Source organism: Phascolarctos cinereus, unplaced genomic scaffold (assembly GCF_003287225.1).
Source record: "Phascolarctos cinereus isolate Bilbo 61053 unplaced genomic scaffold, phaCin_HiC Scaffold_2;HRSCAF=192, whole genome shotgun sequence".
NCBI lineage: Eukaryota > Metazoa > Chordata > Mammalia > Diprotodontia > Phascolarctidae > Phascolarctos > Phascolarctos cinereus.
In genome coordinates this window covers 141,284,310-141,305,144 of record NW_027555625.1, presented here as the reverse complement: position 1 = coordinate 141,305,144, position 20,835 = coordinate 141,284,310, and the positions used below count along the sequence as shown (strand labels likewise).

At 44.8% G+C, this 20,835-nt stretch overlaps 1 protein-coding gene across 1 annotated transcript in view; it reads right to left on the bottom strand.

Moving 5' to 3' along the window:
* Positions 1-20,835, bottom strand: part of SORBS3 (sorbin and SH3 domain containing 3) — a 34,586-nt gene that overhangs the window by 1,255 nt on the left and 12,496 nt on the right. The window contains 14 exon segments of the mRNA XM_078149643.1: positions 6,080-6,186; positions 7,057-7,084; positions 7,087-7,156; positions 8,357-8,722; positions 9,685-9,810; positions 13,577-13,691; positions 15,151-15,197; positions 15,355-15,407; positions 15,601-15,740; positions 16,481-16,527; positions 17,258-17,344; positions 19,261-19,314; positions 19,477-19,563; positions 19,832-19,919. Coding sequence (XP_078005769.1) covers positions 6,080-6,186; positions 7,057-7,084; positions 7,087-7,156; positions 8,357-8,722; positions 9,685-9,810; positions 13,577-13,691; positions 15,151-15,197; positions 15,355-15,407; positions 15,601-15,740; positions 16,481-16,527; positions 17,258-17,344; positions 19,261-19,314; positions 19,477-19,563; positions 19,832-19,919 — 1,415 coding nt within the window.

The window sequence follows — 20,835 nt, the reverse complement described above, 5'->3', positions numbered from 1 at the left end:
GGCTAACGAACATTACTGGAATCACAGAATTTCAGCAACCATCTGAAAGTGCATCCTTTCTGAAACATACCCTATGAGTGCTCAATCTGAAGACCTCCAAAGAGGAGGAACCCACTAGCTCACCAAGCAGCCCATTCCTTCTTTGGATAACTGGCTGTGGGAAAGTTTTTCTAGACATCAAGCCTAATTTACCTATTTTTGCAACTTCTATTCATTCCTTTTAGTTATGTACTCTACAGTCAAATAGAACAATTCTAATCATTCTTCTTTGTGTCTAATCTTGTCTTCTTTGAAGACAGCCATCACAGCCTTGTTGAATCCTCTCTTCTCCAGCTAAAAATCCCCCAGTTTCTCTATCTCATCTCCACAAGCCATAGACCATCCTGACTGATGACCTCTAAACATTCTGTAGCGCTCACTTGTGTTCTCTCTCTCTCTCTCTCTCTCTCTCTCTCTCTCTCTCTCTCTCTCTCTCTCTCTCTCTCTCTCTCTCTCTCTCTCTCTCTCTCTCTCTCTCTCTCACACACACACACACATCCATAAAAAGATCTGCAGGTTTTAGAGTAGAGCTTCCAGTAATGAGGAAGTGGGAGCCAGTGCCGGGCACTCAGCACTGAATTTTAGGAAGGATATTCAGTCACCTCCCTCCCTTCATTGGTGGCAACATGGGACAGTAAGAGGCAGCAGGGTGACGGACAAAGCACTGACCCTAGAGTCAGGAAGACCTGGATTCAAAGTCTGCCTCGGATAATTATTAGCTTTGTGACCGTTTGTGACTTAACCTCTCTGGGCTTCAGTTTCCTCATCTCTAAAACAATGAAGGCAGTCTTAAAGGCCTCTTAAGGTCCCTTCCATCTCTAATCTATGATCCCATGAGAGGAAGAGCACCAAGGGTCCAGAATGTTATAAAACAAGATCTCTAAATCAATTAGTTTTTTTAACCTTTTTTTCCCCTTATTACAAAAGAAGCCTTACTAGATAAAAGGGTATATATATATATATATATGTATGTATGTATGTATATATGATTCTGATATAAAAAGAAAAGCATTAATTTTAAAAAAATTAATCTTTTAAAAAGAAAGCTATAGAGGGGCAGCTAGGTGGTACAGTGGATAGAGCACCAGCCCTGGAGTCAGGAGGACCTGAGTTCAAATCCGGCCTCAGACACATAACACGTACTAGCTGTGTGACCCTGGGCAAGTCACTTAATTCTCATTGCCTCACCAAAAAAAAAAAGAAAGAAAAAGAAAGCTATAGAATATATATACATATATAACATGTGTATATATGCATATATGTATGTGTATACACACACACACACACATACACATATATACACACATATACATATGTGCACGTGCACAGAACCAGATGGCACAGTGGATAGGTACAGGGCCTGGTGTCAAGAAGACCTGACACCTTCTAGCTTCAGACACCTACTAGCTGTAGGACCCTAGGCAAGTCACTTCACCCTGTTTGCCTCAGTTTCTGCATCTGTAAAATGAGCTGGAAAAGAAAATGGCAAACCACTCCAGTATCTTTGCTCAGGAAACCCCAAAAGAGGTCACAAGGAGTTGGACACAACTGAAAATGCCTGTTCAAGAACAAACAATACAAATGTGTAAATATAAAAGATATTTAATATTTTTAAATGTTATTAAATGTTAAAATTAAATTTATAAGTCAACTTTATAGCATATGTAAAGACCTTACAAATCTTAACAAGCCACATAAATGTTAGCTTTTATTATTGTCATTATTAAGGAGTTTAGAATTGCCTATGTGAAAACCTTTTTTTTTTCCAGTATCACTCCCTGCTCTCTCAATACCATCCACCTCAACCTTACCCTTTACAAGTCCTTAACCTAGTCTTCCTTCTCTTACCACTGGACCCCCTTTCTCTCACATGACTTCCATCTTCTCCCCTTTCCCTACCCCTTCCCACCCCGAGCCTGGCCACTCTCTTCAGGAGGGGCTGTCCCTTCTCTCCTGCTCTTCTACACACTGGGCCAGGAAAAAGAGAAGGCACATACACCCCCTGCTCCTCTGCCCCTCCACAAGACCCTCTCTCTACTACCATCCTCAGGAATAGGGGTGTGTTGGAGGAAGCCAATTGGTGAAATTTCAGTTTGAGCATTTACGCCTCAGATATCGTCAAACCTACAAATCAGGCTTGACTTATGTTTTGTTCATTGTCTAAACTTCAGGAAATGATGGAGAAAATATTAATGATGCAATTAAACTTATAAGTGTGCCATGCAAATGGCTGTTAAACATTAACCTGTACAATTCTCCGTTGAGGTTCACCACCTCTGCTAATATCATGCTATCCAGTTGTGGGCTGTCTTCCCTCTTTAGTCCAGGAGCTCAGCACCTGCCTCAGAGACCTCCTCTCCAACACAATCCCTGTCCTTATACTTGAGGATCTTGATATCCACATGTATGTGCCCTCAAAATCAGTCTCCCTCACTCCCATGATCCTCCTTCATTCTACCCTAGCCAGAGACAGGGCGGGTCATATCCTTAAACACACTAACAGTGTTCTAACGCCATGACCTGATCACAATCTCTACTTTCCTATCTCTTCCTTCACCTCACTCTTCTATATCTGTCACTACGACCTCCAGTTATTTTATCTCTCCCGAGCCATCATCCCTTCTCTGGCCTCATGTCCCCCTACCCATTCATAACTCTGACCTTATAGCTAGCTAATCAGTTCAATGTCTTCTCTCAAATCTCTTGTCCCCTGGTCTAATCACTGCTTATGCTTTGCCAAACCCAAACTAATAGGGCTACCCCTATAAGTTATCTTTATCATTCCTACCCATCTACTGCTAAATATTAATGAAGGAAGTCAAACAGCTGTGCTTTGCAAACTGCTACCAATGAATGTAACCTTATCTCAACTAGATTCTCACTGGTCTATGGCAATCTTGGTATTTTTACTTAATCGATTTACTATCAAATTCCCAATAGCAGCTGCTCTGAACCTTTTCAAGCTCTTTCCAGAGGTGTCAAACTCACAGCAAGGCAACTCTTTCAGGACCAATTAAAAGGTGATTGGGAAACATTTAACAAAATAAACATACAACATAGATAACATTAATTTTTGGTTTTTAAGTCAACATAAAGGGGGCAGGAATCTGTTTCTATCTGAGTTTGACACCACTGTTCTACTCCAGCCTGTCTCCCTTCCTTTTCAGCAAAAGCTCTTATCTTACTGAGAAAATATAGGCCATCTAATGTGAAAGCCCTTTTCTCCCCAATTCTAAACCTCAAAACCTCTTAACATCATTTGCCATTCTCACCTGCTTGTCTCTGACAAAGAGGTGGTCTTTTTTTTGTGTGTGTGTGATCAACAGCATTGGTCACATAACTAGAAAATATCTGAGGCCACATTTGAAATCAGGTCCTCCTGTCTCTAGGGCCAGTGCCCCCCTAGCTGCCCCAGAGGCCCTTCTTGACAAAGTCAACCCCTCTACTTACACCCTTGATGCCATCACCTCTCATCTCCTCCCGCACCATTCCTCTTCAGCCATCTCTTTGCCATCTTTTATTTTTCAAGCTCTCCAAATTAAGTGGCTCCTTTGCTTCTACCTGCAAATTCGTCCAAATCTTTAACAAGAAACCTTCATGGGACCCTGCCACTCTCTCAAGCTACCACCCTACAGCTTTCCTTCCTTTCTCAATTAAGCTCCTAAAAATACTTCTACATTGATTGCCTCTTATTCACTTCCTACTCGCTTCTCAAGCCCTTAGGAATGTGGTTTCTGACCTCATAATTCAATGAAACAGCTCTCACCAAGATTTCTCTCTTAATTTCTAAATTCAGTAGTAGCTTTTTCTCCGTGTCTCTTCTGCATTATTTGACACTGATACCACTTCTTCCAGGACACTGTCTCTTCCCCAGCGTTTTGTGACACTACTCTCTCCTGATTCGCCCTCTACTCCTTCTCTGTCAAGTTAGATTCTCATCTGTGTCTCACTCCCTAACCCTGGGCGTTACCAAAGGCTCTGCGCTAGACCCTCTTTTCTTCTTTCTCAACATCTCCTCTCTTGGTGATCTTATTCATTCCTATGGATTCAATAGCCATTTCTATGCAAATGAAGCCCAATTCTATATATTCAGCTCTAAGCTCTCCCCTAAACTCCCCTTCCACATCACCAATTACTGGTTAGACATCTCTAACTGAACTCCAAGTGGATATTTCAGTTCCACATGTCCACACAGGAACTTACTTTAATCCCTAAACCCCACTCCTCATCAGACTTTCTATCTTTTGAGGACATCACTATCACAGTCAGGTTCACAACCTCAAGAGTTATCCTTGACTCTTCCCTCTCCCCGATTCCTCACATTTAATCCATTTCCAAGACTGGCCGATTCCCCCTCCACAATATATTTCACGTGTCCTTCTTTCCCCTACTCTGTTCAGGCCTTCATTGCCTCTCAGCTAGATCACTGAAACGGCCTCCTGATCAGATTCTGCTTCCAGGCTCTCTCCAGGCCATCCTCCACATAGCTGCCAACATAACCTTCCTAAAGCACATCTGACCATTTCATTCTCCTACTCAAGATTCTTCAGTGGCTCCCTATCACTTCTAGAACGAATAATTTAGCTTTCAGGATTATGATGGAGCACTCCCCTGCACACTTCACATTCCAGCTGGAGTGGCTGACTTGCTACTCTCTGATCTCACCTCTAAGCCTTTGCAAACGCCATTCCCCATACCTGCAATATATTTCTCTTTTACTTCTACCTCCTAGAATTCCTAGTTTCCTTCATGGTTCAGATCATGCCTTACCTCCTATAGGAAGCCTTTTCTTTTCTCCTTAATTGTTAGTACTCTCTTCTTCATCAAATTATCTTGTCAATACCTATCTGTTCATATGTTGTCTCCCTTCAGTGATATTAATCAATCAACAGGTATTGATAAAGTTTTTTCTACATGCCAGCCAAGGGAGTCATACTTCCTCAGCCAGAACATGAGATTCTTAAGTTTAATGACTGTATTTTATTCTTTTCTAAAACCTGCTCTCAGCCAAGCCCAGGGTTGGGCACAGGAGGTACTCAATACTTGTTAATGGGCTAAAAACTAAATGTTTTTCCATGGAAAGTCAGCATGGTATATAACAACGAAGATTAATAATTATAACAAAGACCAACATTTACGTAGCAAGTTAAGGTTTATGAAGCATGTGTGTGTGTGTGTGTTCTTGTTTAATCCTTTGAACCTTTTAAGGTAAGTGCTACTATTCCTATTTTATAGAGAGGTTGGGACCTGCCCAGAGTCACACAATAAATAACAATAACAATTAACCCATCATTATAAATTAAATCAATATTAATTCAACCAATATTCATTTAACTTTACTTATTAATTAATAAATAACAATAATAACTCTGCCAATCATATAAAATTTACAAAGCAATTTAAATACATAACAAGCTTGTGAGGTGAGTGCTAATAATATTAATACCTATTTCAGGGACGGGGGAGTGGGCCACTGCTTTCATCAGAAAAAGTTGACCCCCATTAAGGATACTACCTCTACTGATCCAGGCTGAATTGTGCTCTGGTTTTAAAGAGAGCTCCCTGGGGTACTGAGGAGTTACATGATTTGCTCTGGTCCCACAGTCAGTAAGTATGCATCAGAATATAAGCTCGAGTAGGGATCACTTCCTTAGTAGCTCCAAGAGGCAGAAGTGGAGAAGCCCAATCATGCTTCTGTACCTGTTTCCTCTACCTAGCTAAAGTGTATTGTGAGGATTAAATGGAATGAAAGGAATGTTTTGAAAGATGCTACATATAACGAGTATCATATTTCTTGCCTTCTCAATGGGGTAGGGGAGGGAGAGAATTTGGAACTGAAAATTAAAAACAAAAAACAAAAAAGAAAAGACAGATGTTACAGAAATCAAGATCTTTCCTGTCACCTGCCTGGTAGTGAATAGCCCTGGCCTCTAAGTGTTGGCAGCAGCTGATGTAAATGGAGGGTGGCCCAATCTCAAAAGCCTACTCCGGACTGCTGACACTTACAACAGTCCTCCCCATCCCCCAGGGCTCATCATACCCACAAACCAGCCATCGTCACACTGCTGCATGACATCCACCTGGTCTCCTTCCCGAAGCTCCAATTCGTCTTCATTCTGAGGCCAATATCGATATACTGCCCGGTACCTGAAGGAAGATACTGCTGCGGTAACCATAAGCATCTTTACCTCTCCCCAGCCTAGCCCATTCCAAATCAGCTACGTCTCCAGACCAAACCATCCCCCGCCTCACCATCACTCAGCAAACCTTTTTCATCTCTGTACACTCTCCTTCGCAGAGAACTCTGTTCTCCCACCACACTGCTCTTTCCCTTCCAAACCCAACCCATCCTTCAAGCCTCATCTCTTCCAGGAAGCCTTCTTCTGTGCCCCTGAGCCACAATGACCCCTCTTTCTCTCTCCTTTCTCGGAAATCTATGTCAATCATTTCAAGACAACTATGTTCAGAGCTGGAAGAGACCTTAGAGATCATTCAATCCAACCTCTAATTTTATAGATAAACGAAGGCCCAGAGAGTAAATGGGATTTGTGGAGAGAAGAGCCAGGAATCTCCTATGTTAGCATCCACAACCAATAGCAATAATGTCAATAATAAATTCACATGTACATAGCACATCAATTCATCTGTCTCTTCACTTTTCCATCTAGGTCAGGGATTGGCATATTATGGCCCATGGGCCAAATGTGGCCTTCACCTGTCTTTGTCTGGCATGGGAGCTAAGAATGGCTTTTACATTTTTTTGACTGCTGAATTTGGCCCAGAAGCCATAGTTTGCTAACCCCAAATCTAGATTAAAATATTCCTGAAAGAACAGAGATTATCTCCTACACTTCTATTGTCTTCCGAGTCTCCCAACCCATAGGGCTGGGTTTGCTTATTGAATTAAATTGTCTTTAGTTTCCTTAGTGGTGCTGACTGTGAAAGTCTTTACTCATTAGGCTACATGCCCTATAATATCTCCCATCCCCATCTGACTACTCCTCAACTCATACTCACGGAGTCCAGTGAATATTAGAGGATCCAAAGAGGAAGAAGAGTCTTGGTGAGGGCTGGCACCCCAGTGGTGGGACGGCAATGTCCTGGAGGCACCAAAACCCTACAGGTGAATAATGAGAAAAGGATGGGTTATTTTGAAGTGCCTGTGTAATGTAGGTAGACAAGACTCAAATTTTCAACGGGTACTATGGGCTAAAGAGAATAATAACTGCATCTTAAACCCTTTTCAACATGGTTCCATACATTGGCTCATTTTATTCAAACCACGACCTCAGAAAGTATGTAGGGTTTTATTATCCCTATTTTACATATGGGTAACTGAGGCATGAAGATTTAAAATTCTTGGATTTTTAAGAAATGACATAGTAACTGGCATCCCATTTTATCCAGTGATTCCTGGAGGCTGCTCTAACATGGAATGGAACAGGTTTAGTTGTTCTGTTATCGTTGAGTCGTTTCAATCATGTCTGACTCTTCATGACCCCATTTGGGGTTTTCGTGGCAAAGATATTGGAGTGGTTTGCCATTGCCTTCTCCAGCTCATTTTACAGATGAGGGAACTGAGGCAAATAGGGTAAAGTGACTTGCTCAGGATCTCACAGCTAGTAAGTCTCTGAGGCCAAATTTGAACTCGGGAAGATGAGTCTTCCTGACTCTAGGCCCAGCACTCTAACCACTGCACTACCTAGGGTACACAGATGAGACCCAAGTCCTAGGACCAAGGCTCCCTTACAGTTGGCATTCCTGACTACTGCCTTCAGTGATCTCTCCTTCCTCCAGTTCAGGCTCTACCACAGACTACAGGCAAACAAAGGAAGGTGGGGCAGGACGCAAGGTCCCAAGTTATCCTGTTCCTGTTGGTAGGTTTGACTATATTTAGAGTAATTAAAATGCCTGTTTATTCATATGTAAATATAGTATGACATAAAAGGACCAGAAAATCTTAATTGAAATGCAGCTCAACATAAATACAGTGCTCAAGGCTAAGATAATATAGTATTTGTGGAGGGCAGGGACCTTTGTGCTTAATAGCCACCATCACTGCCCCACAAAAAGATTTCAATTTGCCAAAGTGCCCTGTATGCTTTCGGGACCACATTACCACATTCCAAACTCCAACAGACATAGACTGGCTTTCATTGCCCTGCTCAAAGGCAATATCTCCCGCTGCACTGGGATAAATGTCCCATTTTCCTCTATCAGCTACAGAAACGGGAAGAGGCAGATTTCTTATGTCTAAAGAGGGGATTTCTCGCTGACTCAGGATGCCTCATTTTCTTGATGGGAAGTTCGGAGTCACCTGGCTCTGAGGTCTGGATGGAGAGGTCCGTGGGGAAGGTTCCTGGGTGCTGGAACGAAACGCAAAACCAGTGCGATAGGGAGAGGTTCGGCCCCCCCAGTCGGTGGTGTCAGCTGTGCTTTGGGGTGCAGAGGGGGAACCAGATGGCCTTGCTAGGCGAGAGGTGCCCAGGCGTGGGGACCCAGGGACTTGGGAGCCAGCCAGGGTCAGGTGGGTGGGGGGAGGGCCATCTTCAAAGACCTTGAGCCTGGGTTCTTTGGAGACTTGGACATAGTTGGCAGGGAAGATGCCCTGTCGTCCAGTCCCTGAGATGCGCCCCTCGTACCAGTTTTCATCCACCTTCCTTATGAGGCAGATCCTCTCACCCTAAGAGGGAAGAGAGGAGGAAGAAAATGGAGCTCTCAACCAGGTGTTCCCATCATGACCCCTCCTCCCCCAGACAGGCAGATACACTAACCATACCCAAAACTTTCCATCCCTTCCCCACCTCAGACCGTTCACCTATCTGGAGTACCTTCCCCAATCCCAGTCCAAATTGTTATCTTATCCCCTTAGTCCCCTTAGTCTTATCTACCCAACCAGATTAAGTGAGTTTGTTGTGGGTAAACTTTTTTTATTTGAAAAGAGACTGATTAGAGGCTGGTAGGTGGCTCAGTGGATAGTGCATGGGCTCTGGAGCCAGGAGGCCCAGAGTTAGTCATGTGACCCTGGGCAAGTCACTTAACCCCAACTACCTCCAAAAAGAAAAAAAAATTTTTTTAAAGCACACATTTAGAAACTTACAGCCCTTTGTCTCTTCCCTAAAATCCACCTCATAGCAAGTTTTCAACACATGCAGATTGTTTAAAGTGGAGAGGCAAAGGGACAGGGACTGGGAGGTTCCTTTTCCCTCTTTCTCCCTCCTATTTCCCTTCCTCTCTCCTTCTCCCCTCAGTTTCCAGGTCCCTTTCTTGTTGTTCTTCTATTCTTTTTTCTCTCCCTCCTCTTCTGGCCTCCTACCTCCTCCCACCCCACCTCTCCTTTGCCCAAACAGAAAATGATATTTGTTGTTTATGGTCACATTTTACACTATAAAAATTGATCCAGAAAGATCCACAGTTTTTGCCCTCCAGGCACTTACAGCTCATAGGAAATGTGGTCCTGAAGAAGCCAGCCACAAGAGGGAAGGAAAATATTTTATCCAAACAAGTCAGGAAAGGAAAAGTTCCAGATATGTGGGGGAGTTATTTGACTATTATTTTCTCCCTTTTTCCTCCCAATTCTGATATTCAGCTAAAACTTCCCCTGCCCCATCACCCCTTCTCCCTCTGAACAAGAGGCTCACTCACCTTTCGGAAGGATAACTCCACCTCCAGGTCCCCCTTGAAGTTGTACTGGGCCACAGCCTCTCCATATTCCAGTACCTGGTAGGTTGGGGGTTTGATGGGCTTTGGGATCTCATTTGGGGGCAGCACCTGGAAGAGATAAAAGGGAAGAAGGATCAAAGACTCCTGGATCAGCCACCCACTGTATAAGGTAGCCCAATGGATAGAGTGCCAGGCCTGAGTCTGGGAGACCAGAGCTCAAATCCAGCCTTAAATACTTAATAGCTTGTGTGACCCTCAGCAAGTCGCTTAACCCTGTTTGCCTCAATTTTCTCAACTGTAAAATAAGCTGGAGAAGGAAATGGCAAACCACTCCAGTATCAAGAAAACCCCCAAAAGGCTCACAAAGAGTAGGACAGTATCAAAAACAACTAAACAACATTTATTGAACATGCACTTGGGGACTCATAGCAAGTAGTTACACACTTCATAAGATCATCATTTACCTCGTACCAGAAAGTTTGTTAAGTACTTCATGGGCATCATCTCCTTGGATCCCCACAAAATCCTGTGGCACAGGTATTATCCCCCTTTCACAAGTGAAGAAACTGAGGCTGATCATAGTTGTGACGCGGCCAGTATCAGATAGCTAGCATCTAATTGAGACACTATTCAAGCCCAGACCTTGCTGACTTCTAATCTAGCATCTCTTGGAAGAAGACAACCTGGAACCTGGCCAATGGTGGGCTGGGACCAGTTCCTACCTTAACAGCTAACAGTTAAATTTTTAGTACGAGCATTTATTTATACCTCGGAAATCGATACAAATTAGAGCTTCATTTATTGCTTGGTTGAATGTCTAAGAAAGTGAGAAAATGTGAATAGTGCAAATTAAACTTTAAGTGTGTACTACAAACATTTTCCACCCCACCCTAGCTGGCTGTAAAACACTTACCAGCACACTCCTGGGTCAGCCCTTAAGCAAAGAATTTACAGATCTGAGATATAATTTGAGTAATCTACTCAAATCCCCTCATTTTGCAGATTAAGAAAATGAGGCCCAGAGGGTTTAAGTAATTTGGCTGTGGTCAGACGGACTTTAGAACCAGATTCTCTGATTCCAAATCTAGTATTCTTTTCACTTCAATCTTGTCTCAAAATGTGATGCTAACTTACTTAATTGTAAACAAAGTATGTTGAATTTCTCAGGCAAAAGGCATTTTTTAAAAAAATGAATGGGCAGGAAAGAACAAATACATAAGAAATGCTCATTTAAAAAGCCTAAATTTCACAGACATCAGTGACAAATGGGTAAGAGACACAGCCAGCAAATACTAAGTCTTAAGGAGTTATTTGGAAGAGAAGGTATGTGCATTCCAGGTGGAGAAAGGTATGCGCAAAAATCTGGAAGTGGTAACAAGGTGGGTGTGGGTGGGAGAGGCAGAGTCTCTGGAATGAGGCTTGAATTGCAGTGTAGAAGGCCAAGGGGAGCCTGGAGGGGAACGAGTGGGGGTGGGAGGGAGAGTGTGAATATGTTATTTGTCTGGGTGAGGGTAGAAGAGCGTGAGATCAGATTAGTGGAAGGCCTTCAAGTACAGAATTAAGAGTTTTCAATTCAACTAGAAGCTGCCAGCCTTAGGAAAAATCTTTAATTAGGTGGTTTATCTTCCCCAGTGCCCTCCCTTCTCACTCCCTCAGGTGCCCCAGTTTTCAAGGTCTCTTCCTTTCCAGGAAGGAGGGACATATATCAGCTGCATGTGTGACTGATAGGGACTTAGCTCTCCTTATACATGACAGTATACTTCTGTCACTTGCGCCGGGAATGCTTTCTCTCCTCAATTTCATTTCTTAGAATCCTTAACTTCCTACAAAGCTCAACTCAGGTAACACCTCCTACCTAAGTTATTACATTATGTTCTGTGTGGCTTGTCTTGAAGAGGACCATGACATCAGGAAGATGACGACATGACTTGCAATTGACTTTGATTTGAGTGAGGGAGCCCTGTGCAAGGTCACCAGCCTCACTTTCCCCTCCAGACCCATCTGGGTCCAGTGGCCAGATAATGATCAGGATGACTGGAAATGGCCCAGAATATGCAGTGGAAGACCTTGGCCCTTTTAAGCAAAGATCTTTCCAAGTTCTCACTTTGAGTGAGGCAATACCCATTCAGTGAATAGGCCTCTTTAAGAAGTGAGTCAAGGGATGGCCCCTTTAATTAAAAAAAAAATCAAACCGGGAGGGGAAGACCCTCAGAGTTCCTTGTATTTATTTATATAGTGTACACATCGGTAACTCCCGACCAGAATGGAAGCTCCTTGAGGACAGCTGTTTCACTTTCACCTTTGTATCCTCAGCACTGAGCACAATGCCTGGCACAAACCACTGTAAGTGCTTAATAAGTGTTTGCTCAGTTGAACTGAATACCTAATCCAAAAGAGGATTAGGATTAAAATGAGGAATAAAAAAATTAATAAAATTAAAATATAGGATTAAAATCTCACTGTAACAGGTGATCAGCAACAACCCAAAACATTCACTTAGTATCTATGAGGTCAAGCTGTTCCTGAGTTCCTTGAAGAACACAGCCCCCAAAACCCAGAGAATGGAGAGGCAGGACCCCCAATATACAGATCAGGACAATACAAGGACCTAACGTTGCCTCCCAAACTGCACAGAACCTGGCCCTGAGATAAAAAGTCCCAATTTAATGAGTCGGCCAATATGTATTTATTAAGCTCCTACTATGTGCCAGGCACTGTGCTAAGCACTGAACATACAAAGAAAAGGGAGACATTCCCTGCCCTCAAGGAGTTTACAATCTAATGGGGGAAGACAATAAGCAAATACATTAATTCAGGAATTAGGGCTAGAAGAATTAATAAACAAAAAAGGAAACTGATGATAAAGAGTCACTATAGAGACAGAGATGCCGAAGATAGAAAGACAAAAAAATAAAGACTGTTTCCTACCTTCAAGTTTACATTCTACTAGACAAAATTTTAATCCAAAGAAATGAGTGCTAATTGTAAAATTTCAGGGATCAAAAATGGACCCTTTGGACAGCCACAGTAGGGGAAGGAAGAGATAATCAGCCCCACAAATCAGTATAAGGTCACCTTTGCTGGGAGCCAAAGGGATGATGAAAATGACTCACATTTATAAAACAATTTTAGGCTTACAGAGCAAGCACTTTAATAAATTAATTAGATCATTCTGATTGGCAGATGAGATATAGTGGAAAGGACACTATATTCAAAGTCAGAAGAGCCTCTGTCTCTTGCTAGCTGTGTTACAAGGAGCATCTAAGCCTCACTTCCCCAATCTGTTAAATGGGCCTAATAAGTACACTACCCTCTTGATCGCAGTACTAACTTGTTGATTTCCCCAACCTTTATCTCTACCATCTGACACAGGTCTTTAGCACCACTGGAATACTCCCTGACACAGGACATTCCATGTTTTAATGACAGGTCTACTGGACCCAAATCACTTCATTTAGTTATAAGCCATGGGCCCTCTTGACATTCTACATTGATTATTTTTTGTTTGTTTATTTGTTTTGTGGTACTCTTTTATAATAAACCATCTGTCTTCTTTTATTTAAGAAAAATTATTACTCCCTATGTTATAGTGTTATTGTGAGGACCTAATGAAAATGAATGGAAAGGTGCACAAAGCACTATATAAAGTTAGTTATTATTGTTATCATTGTTGTTGTTATGCCTGGCACAAACTAGGTGGTGAGAGTTATTCACAATTGCTGGGTCTGATATGTAGATGAAGGCATGAACCTGTGAGGTATTATCAAGGAAGAAACAGCAGAGCTTGGTGACAGACTGAACACAACAGGGTTCTGTGTAGAGGAGAGAGAGAGGAACCCAAATTTCTACCCCACCAAGGAAGCCCCTCACTCACCTCTACATAGTTAGTTGGAAAGATGCCAAGCCGCCCATGATGTTCTCCCTCCAGCCAGTTTTTGTCCACCTCTTTGTGGATGTACACGATGTCTCCCTTCTGCAGGGTCAATTCCCTGGTGGCCGTGCACAAAAAGTCACTTAAAGGTCCCTCAAAATCAAAAGGTGGTAGGGGAAGGTCATGGAAAAGGGGACTATGTCCTTGGGGCTATCCAAAAACTACAAGAGTCCTTTTTACTTCCTTCTTCAAACCTAGGTCCCAAGTTCTCCCCAGGGAGCATTACTCTTTTGTGGACAGAGTCATCACTCGGAACTTTGCCCCTGGGTCAAGAGGCAGGAAAGGAAGCCTTGGTTGAAAGTTGAAGACAGATCACCCCAGGAAACTGGTGTGAGGTTAGGGAAAGAGTTTACCCCCTGTAGATCACCTAGTAGCTTCCTATTTTAACTCATTATTCTTGACAGGTGATTGGAAGAGGTGGCATATATCTTATGTAGAATTTATATGGTCTGTTTAACATTATTGCACATGTATAACCTATATCAAATTGCTTGTTGTCCTGGGGAGTGGGGAGGAAGGGAGAATTTGGAACTCAAAAACTTATTAAAATGAATATTGAAAACTATCTTTACATGTACTTGGAAAAAATAAAGTACTATTTACAAAAAAAAAAAAGAATTTATATGGTTCTGGGAAGATGTGGCATGGACTGTCATACTCCACCATGTACATTACTCTTTGGAGTCTTCCAGACTCTTCCTTCAGATTTTCAAAGAAGACTGGCTAGGGAGTATTGGGAAGGCAAGAAGTCTCACAATGCTGGAGTGGTGGAAAGCTGGGCAGGAGTTTATGACATTGTTATCTCCAATGCTTTTGGGATGCCCCCTTCCATGATGCCCTAGTCTGAACCTTCCTTCAACCCTTGAGCTGAAGTAAGATGGGTCAAGCCCAGGAGAGTCAGGTTGATGGACAGCTGAGGCTCTTCTCAAAAATAGATGAGTAACCTCACTTTTCCCTTTCCACTGTGGTACACATGCAAGTACCCATCACATTCCCTAGCATAGGTGTGTAAAGATTGAGAGTTACCCATTCTCCCCAACCTTCTCCCCACCATGCTCCCCAACCCTCCTCCTCAACCTCAAATAGGTGAGTTCAGGCTGTTAGAGCCATAGTGGACCTTTACAAAGGGAGTATGCCTGGGTCTGACTTCCTCAGGCCTTGTGGAGGGGTGGGGGCTACTCAAGTCAGGTCAGCTCTATGCCAAGCAGATTGTTTGCTAGAGGAATGGGAAGTGTCAGTATCACCCTCCTATTTGTTGGCACACAACTGCTCTATATCTATAAGAGGTATAGTGGATTTTAGCTTTTGGGCTCTAAATTTGACAGGGCACTTGAGACAAAGCCCTGTTTGCCCAATCTTGGTTATGGCTTTTCTTCATGGGGCAATAGGAGATACCTCGTACAAGCTTCTGAACTCCTATCCCACTGGAATACAGAGAGAAAGGTAGGGTACTTGAATGGGGCTTCAGAGATACTCCTTCCCCAAAGGCAGAGGAAAGAGAAAGAAGGGACACTTACTTAGGTGACTGAGCCTGGAAGTCAAATTTGAGCCGTGCAGCCTTCATCTGAGCAGAAGGAGAGAAAGAACAGAATTTACTCCTAGCCAAACTTCTATCCCTCCAAGAGTTATAAATGATACCAGTGTATCCCACCCACTGGATAATCGAGTCCCACATCCTGGGACAATGCCTGATTACATCCTGCCCCTAAGCTACCTCTTACCTTCTTCTCTTCTTTCTTTGCCAGGCCATCCCCAGGCTCTGCCCCATTTGGATCTGTAGAGAACCAAAAACTCAGCAGACCAAACCAGGGCCCCCGTAGAGTTAGACCAAGTGGAAGGATTGGGAGTTAAGATCCCCGTGGATGCCCACTAGCTCACTCAAATAAGGCACAGGGAAATATGAAAAAGAGGAGCTAGATTAATGGATTCGAATCTAGAAGGGGCCGGGAGAGGGATCTGAGTCTTACCTTGGGTGGGGGGTGGGTAGAGAAAGTCTCTCCGACCCAGGAAGGGGCTCCCTCCATCTTCCATTCTGTGGGGGCTCAGGGCCCGTGAGGTGCTATGGTAAAGTGCTTGGGATGGGCTGGAAGCCTGGGCTGGAGACAAGCTGGTAGAATGGGGTGAGGATGGGGGTGGGGGAAGGGAGGTGCAGACACAGTTTACTCCTTTGGGGACTTACACCCTCCACCACCTCCAGAATTCTCCCTTATCCTTCTAGAAATGCCATTCAAGAGACCACCTCTACTCCCTGATCCTTGGATCTCAGCAGGATATCCGACTTCCTTTCCCTCCCGCCCCAAGCCAGGAAGGGGTGAGGCCATGGAAAGGGGGAGACCCTGAGAAGGAGAAGGAAGCCTGGGCTATGTTGAGGAGGTGTGCAAGGGAAAGGGACCTCACCCTCCCACTGCCCTTCCCTGGAAAAGCTCCTCTTCCCACTCCGCCTAGCCGGTCTCCAGGGATACCAAAGGACTCCAAAGCCAAAAGTTTCCCTGCGCCCGCGGAAACGGCAAACGCATCCCCTAAGTTGTTCTCCCTCCCCATGTGGCCCCCTCTCAGAGTCCCGTCCCAGTTCTGTCCTCTCCCCTTGCCCTGCCCTTCAGGATCTCACTGCCTTCACCTCCACCTTGTTTTCCTCTCTCCAAGTCCCTCCCTCCTCTGTCCCAGGCTCCCGGGCTGATCTGCCCTTTCCACATCAGCGATTCTCTCCTCCTCCTCCTCCTTCTCCTCCTCCCGGGCGGGATCGCGGTCCTCTTCCCTCCTCCGTCCTCCGTCCCGCCCCAGCCCCAGCCCCACCCCCCCGGTTGAGCCCCTTCTCCTCCCACCTCCCGGGCATCTCGGGGCACTCACCGAGCCAAGGGTCCTCTGTCCCGGGGGCGGCTAGCCTTTACCGAGCCCTGGGTGGGGAGAGGAGGGAGGGCGGGGGCGGGACTCAGCCCGGACTCGACCTCGACCGCCCCCTCCACTACAGCTGGGAAAGTTTGGGGCTGGGGAAGTAGGATCAGAGGGGGGAGGGGCGGGATGAACGCAGGGTCCTAGAGTCTCTCCTCGGGTTGCCTTGCGAGAGGAGACGCGACAGGGGAGTTGAAGCCGAGCCCGGACAACACCAGCCCCGCGCAAGACGGGACGCAAAGAAGGAAGGCAGGGAAAAAGAAAAGGAGCAGAGACAGTGTAAGGGAGGAAAGAAGGAAGGAGATGAGCAGGCCATCCCAGCCTCCAGCTGAAGGGACACGCCCTGAGTGAGGGTGTCCAGGGGACAGGGCCACCCGAGGGCACCAGGACACCTCGTCCAGGCTTACAAACAGGAAGAAGGAACCGTGGGGGCCGTCTGATCCAACCTCCTTATTTTCCAAACTGAGGAACTGAGGCCCAGAGAACAGAGGTGACTTTCCCAACATCACCAGTGGAAAAAATGGGCAAAGGGCCAGCTCTTCCCATAAAGACCAACTGCCTCTCCACTTGTTGTAGCCTGCTTTCCACAACCCACCGTACACCTACAGGGCTAGACTGGGCACCCGGTCTCTAGGCAGCGCCTTCTCACCTCGGGAATCCTGCTCTGACATTGTTCCCCTCTACGCCCCTCGTTCTGGCATGTGACAGGGTGATGGGCCCAGGAGTGAGGGGTACCTTGTCCGGGGGCAGCTTCATCTCAATGGCTCGCATGTCTTTGTCCAGCTCCTCGTTCAGCCTGGCCAGTTCCCTCTCCAGTAAGATCTGATGGGGCAAAGGGGCTGGGGTCCCCAGAAGACACAGTAGGCCCCACCCCCAATATCAGCACTCTCTCCTCCCCAATTCTAAAAGCAAGAATGATCACAAAGGGGCAGCTAGGTGGCACAGTGGATAGAGCACCGGCCCTGGAGCCAGAAGGACCTGAGTTCAAATTGGGGCTCAGACACATAATATTTCCTAGTTGTGTGACTCTGGGCAACTCACTTAACCCCAATCCCCTCACCCAAAAAAAAAAGTCAACTGAAGACATGACTGAACATACCCCAACCAGATTATTGTTATTATCTTCTCCAAACCCTTACTTTGAGCAAGTCACTCTCCAGCTTGAGAACTCCTCACTGTCTACCACACCACATCTAAAGTCCTGAGTCTGCCTTTTGCAGCATCTACAATCTGCTCTCTGTCCTACTCCCTCCTATCATACAGGAAGCCATCCATACACATGCAAGCATTTGCTTGCCGCCCAAAACTGAAAGCATACCTGGAAACTGAGGTATGTCCAAGTAAAGCCAATTTGCCCACCCCGGCAGCAGGGATGGTTTCAAAGAATGACAGGGGTACTTCGTTTCTAACGGAACTCCACATACTCCCCAATATGCACCTTCTGCTTTACTCAGGGAAGTTTCACTGACCCATGATCACTCAGGCAACTAGAAATCATCTCATTTAGAGGGTTCTTAACCTGCGGTCTGGGAACCTGCTTTTAAAACATTTTGATACCTGGCATTTCAATATAATCTGTTTCCTTTGCAATCCTATGTATTTTATTTTATACATTTCAAACTTTTTTTTTTCCTGAGAAGGGACCCATGGCATCCATCAAACTTCCAAAGAGGTCCAAGACACAAGAAGTTTAAGAACTTCTAATCTAGTACAACCCTCTTATTTTTCAGATAAGAAAACTCTGGCCCAGAGAAAAGTGACTTGCCCAAGGTCACACTACCAGCCTCATTGCTTGTGTTGTCCTTCTTACCTGGAATACCATTTTCTCCACTGTAATGATAGAATAAATAGTATTTTTATTATAAATACATTATTTAATATAATTTTATTATAAATAATATAAAAACAAATAAAAAAGTAACGTTGTTTAGTTGTGTCCAACTCTTCATGACCCCATTTGGAGTTTTCTTGGCAAAGATATTGGAGTGGTTTGCCATTTCCTTCTTCAGCTCATTTTACAGATGAGGAAACTGAGGCAAACAAGGTTAAGTGATTTGTCCAGGGTCACACAGCTAGTAAGTATTTAAGGCTGGATTTGAACTTAGGTCTCCCAGACTCCAGGCCCAGCACTCTATTTGCTGGACCACCTAGCTGCTGTAACAAAATAATAATAACAGACATTTCTATAGGACTTTAAAATTTGCTAACTTCAATTTCTCTCTTTTCTGATTTCCTGTGACATTTCCATTGAAAAACAATTAGCTCATAAGTCACAGGATCATAGACACAGAGCTAGAAGGAGTTGAGGTCCAGAAAGGGTGAGAGACTTGCCCACGCCCACACAGGGAGTAAGCAGCAGAGCTGGTAATCCTGTCCTCTGACTCCCAAGTGCAAATTTCTTGACTGAGTAACATGTTCACAGCTTTTCTCAGGTTTTTTCTCATTGCTTGCCCAACTAGACTTTGAACTCTTTGAGGTAAAAGCCCTGTTTTCTCATTTGTATCCCAATTAGTGTCTACTACCATGCTGGGCACATAATAGGCGTTCAGTAAATCCTTGTGGATTGCTCTGTGGGCTGGAGGAAGACCCCATTTGTAAAACTACACATGGTGACCCAGAATTCATACCTTTGGGTCTCAGGAGGCAAGTCTTGCTCAAGTCTTTTGCCATCTTTTGCCTTTTCCCATCCCCACCCAACCCCAGCATCCAAACCATGCCCAGACCACACTGGCACTCACCTCAATTGGCAAAGAGGGCTTCTCAACAGGTTCATCCACCAGTGGCTTCTTAGGCTGAGGGATGGTTAGGTCAGATCAGGGGAAATGGGAGTGGGACAGTTCCCAGGCTCTTTCCCTTTGGGGCTTCTTTTGAAGATTGCCTAGTCTTTGGCTGAGCAGCCCTGGCTAAGGGCAGCCCCAACTTTTAGCTTTCCACCCCAGTTGATGTCCCCTTACCCTCTGCCCTGTCTCTAGTTCTTGTAGAAACTGGTTCCAGGAGTCCTCAGTCCAGGTATCTTCAGCTTTCTTCTGGTACCTGACCACCTGGGTGATGAAACAGTGGATATGAACTCAAATGGAGTGGCCTGGGCACAGAATTTTGTCATCTGAAGAAAGCCATTTGTCCCTTAGACGGCCTGGTTTGTCCAGTGCCTTCTCTGAGCATGAGACCTAAAAGCCTATCAGTGGCCACACACGTCTATTTCAGGGATCTCTGGTGAGCAAGGGCAGGAGGTAGTGAGGGGGATGGGCTGGAGCCTGAGAGGGGTGTGTGTGTGTGTGTGTGTGTTTGTGTGTGTGTGTGTGCGTGTACCTGGGGTCTTGTCTTCAGGAGAGGGGAGGTTCCAGGCTTATAGCTGAAGATGTCTCCAGCCCCTTCTTTAGGGTCCTTGTGGCTCCTCCTAGACAAAGGGAAGATAATCATTGCTTTCCTGGAATACTGTCGAGACTGGGGCATAGAGGGAGGTTGGGCCTGGGAGAGGGAGCTGCTTTCTCTTCTCCATAGCCTCAGTTTGATTTGTGCTCCTTTCCCTACGTGTAACCATTTTCTCTCCAGCCCCCATGTTTCTTATCCAGGGCTCAGAAGACCATCAGCCATGTGATGCAATGGATGGTGTGAGGGAAAGATAACAAGCATTTTATTAAGGCCTACTTTGCAGCAGGAACTGTACTGGGGCCATCCCATACTTGCAAAGGTCACACTGCTAGGAAATGTCTGAGGCGGGATTTGAACTCAAGTCTTCCTTATTCCAATCCCAGGGCTTTCTCCTACGCAAAGTCCCTTAAACTCTGTCTGCCTCAGTTGCTTCAATTGTAAAATGGGAATAACAACAGTATCTACCTCCCAAGGATGTTGTGAGGATCAAGTGAGATCATGTTTGTAAAGTGCTTAGTACTATGCCAGGCACACAGCCGGTGCCTGATAAATGCTTGCTTCCTTCCTGCCTGCCTGACATACTAGCTCCTACCCACCACAGGGCCATGGGTCACTTCCTCTATTGCCTAAAAGTTTCTCTGCCTATGCTTTTCTGTCCTAGGCAGGGGACCTTATACATTTGCTCTTATCATTGCTCTGTATTTTTTAAAAATAAATCAAATATAAAATAAATCAGCCAAATTTAGTTTTCATTTACTGTTGGGATGAAAATATCCTGATATGACAAATGTCTGATACCAAGGCCAAACCCCCCCCCAAAAAAAACCCCACCCAGTTTTGTTAGAGAGTGAACATGATAAAGTATAAAGAGCTTTGCAATTTGAATTTGGAAAGTTAGGCAGTTCAGTGGAAAGAGGGCTGGATTCAAGAAGCTGGATTCG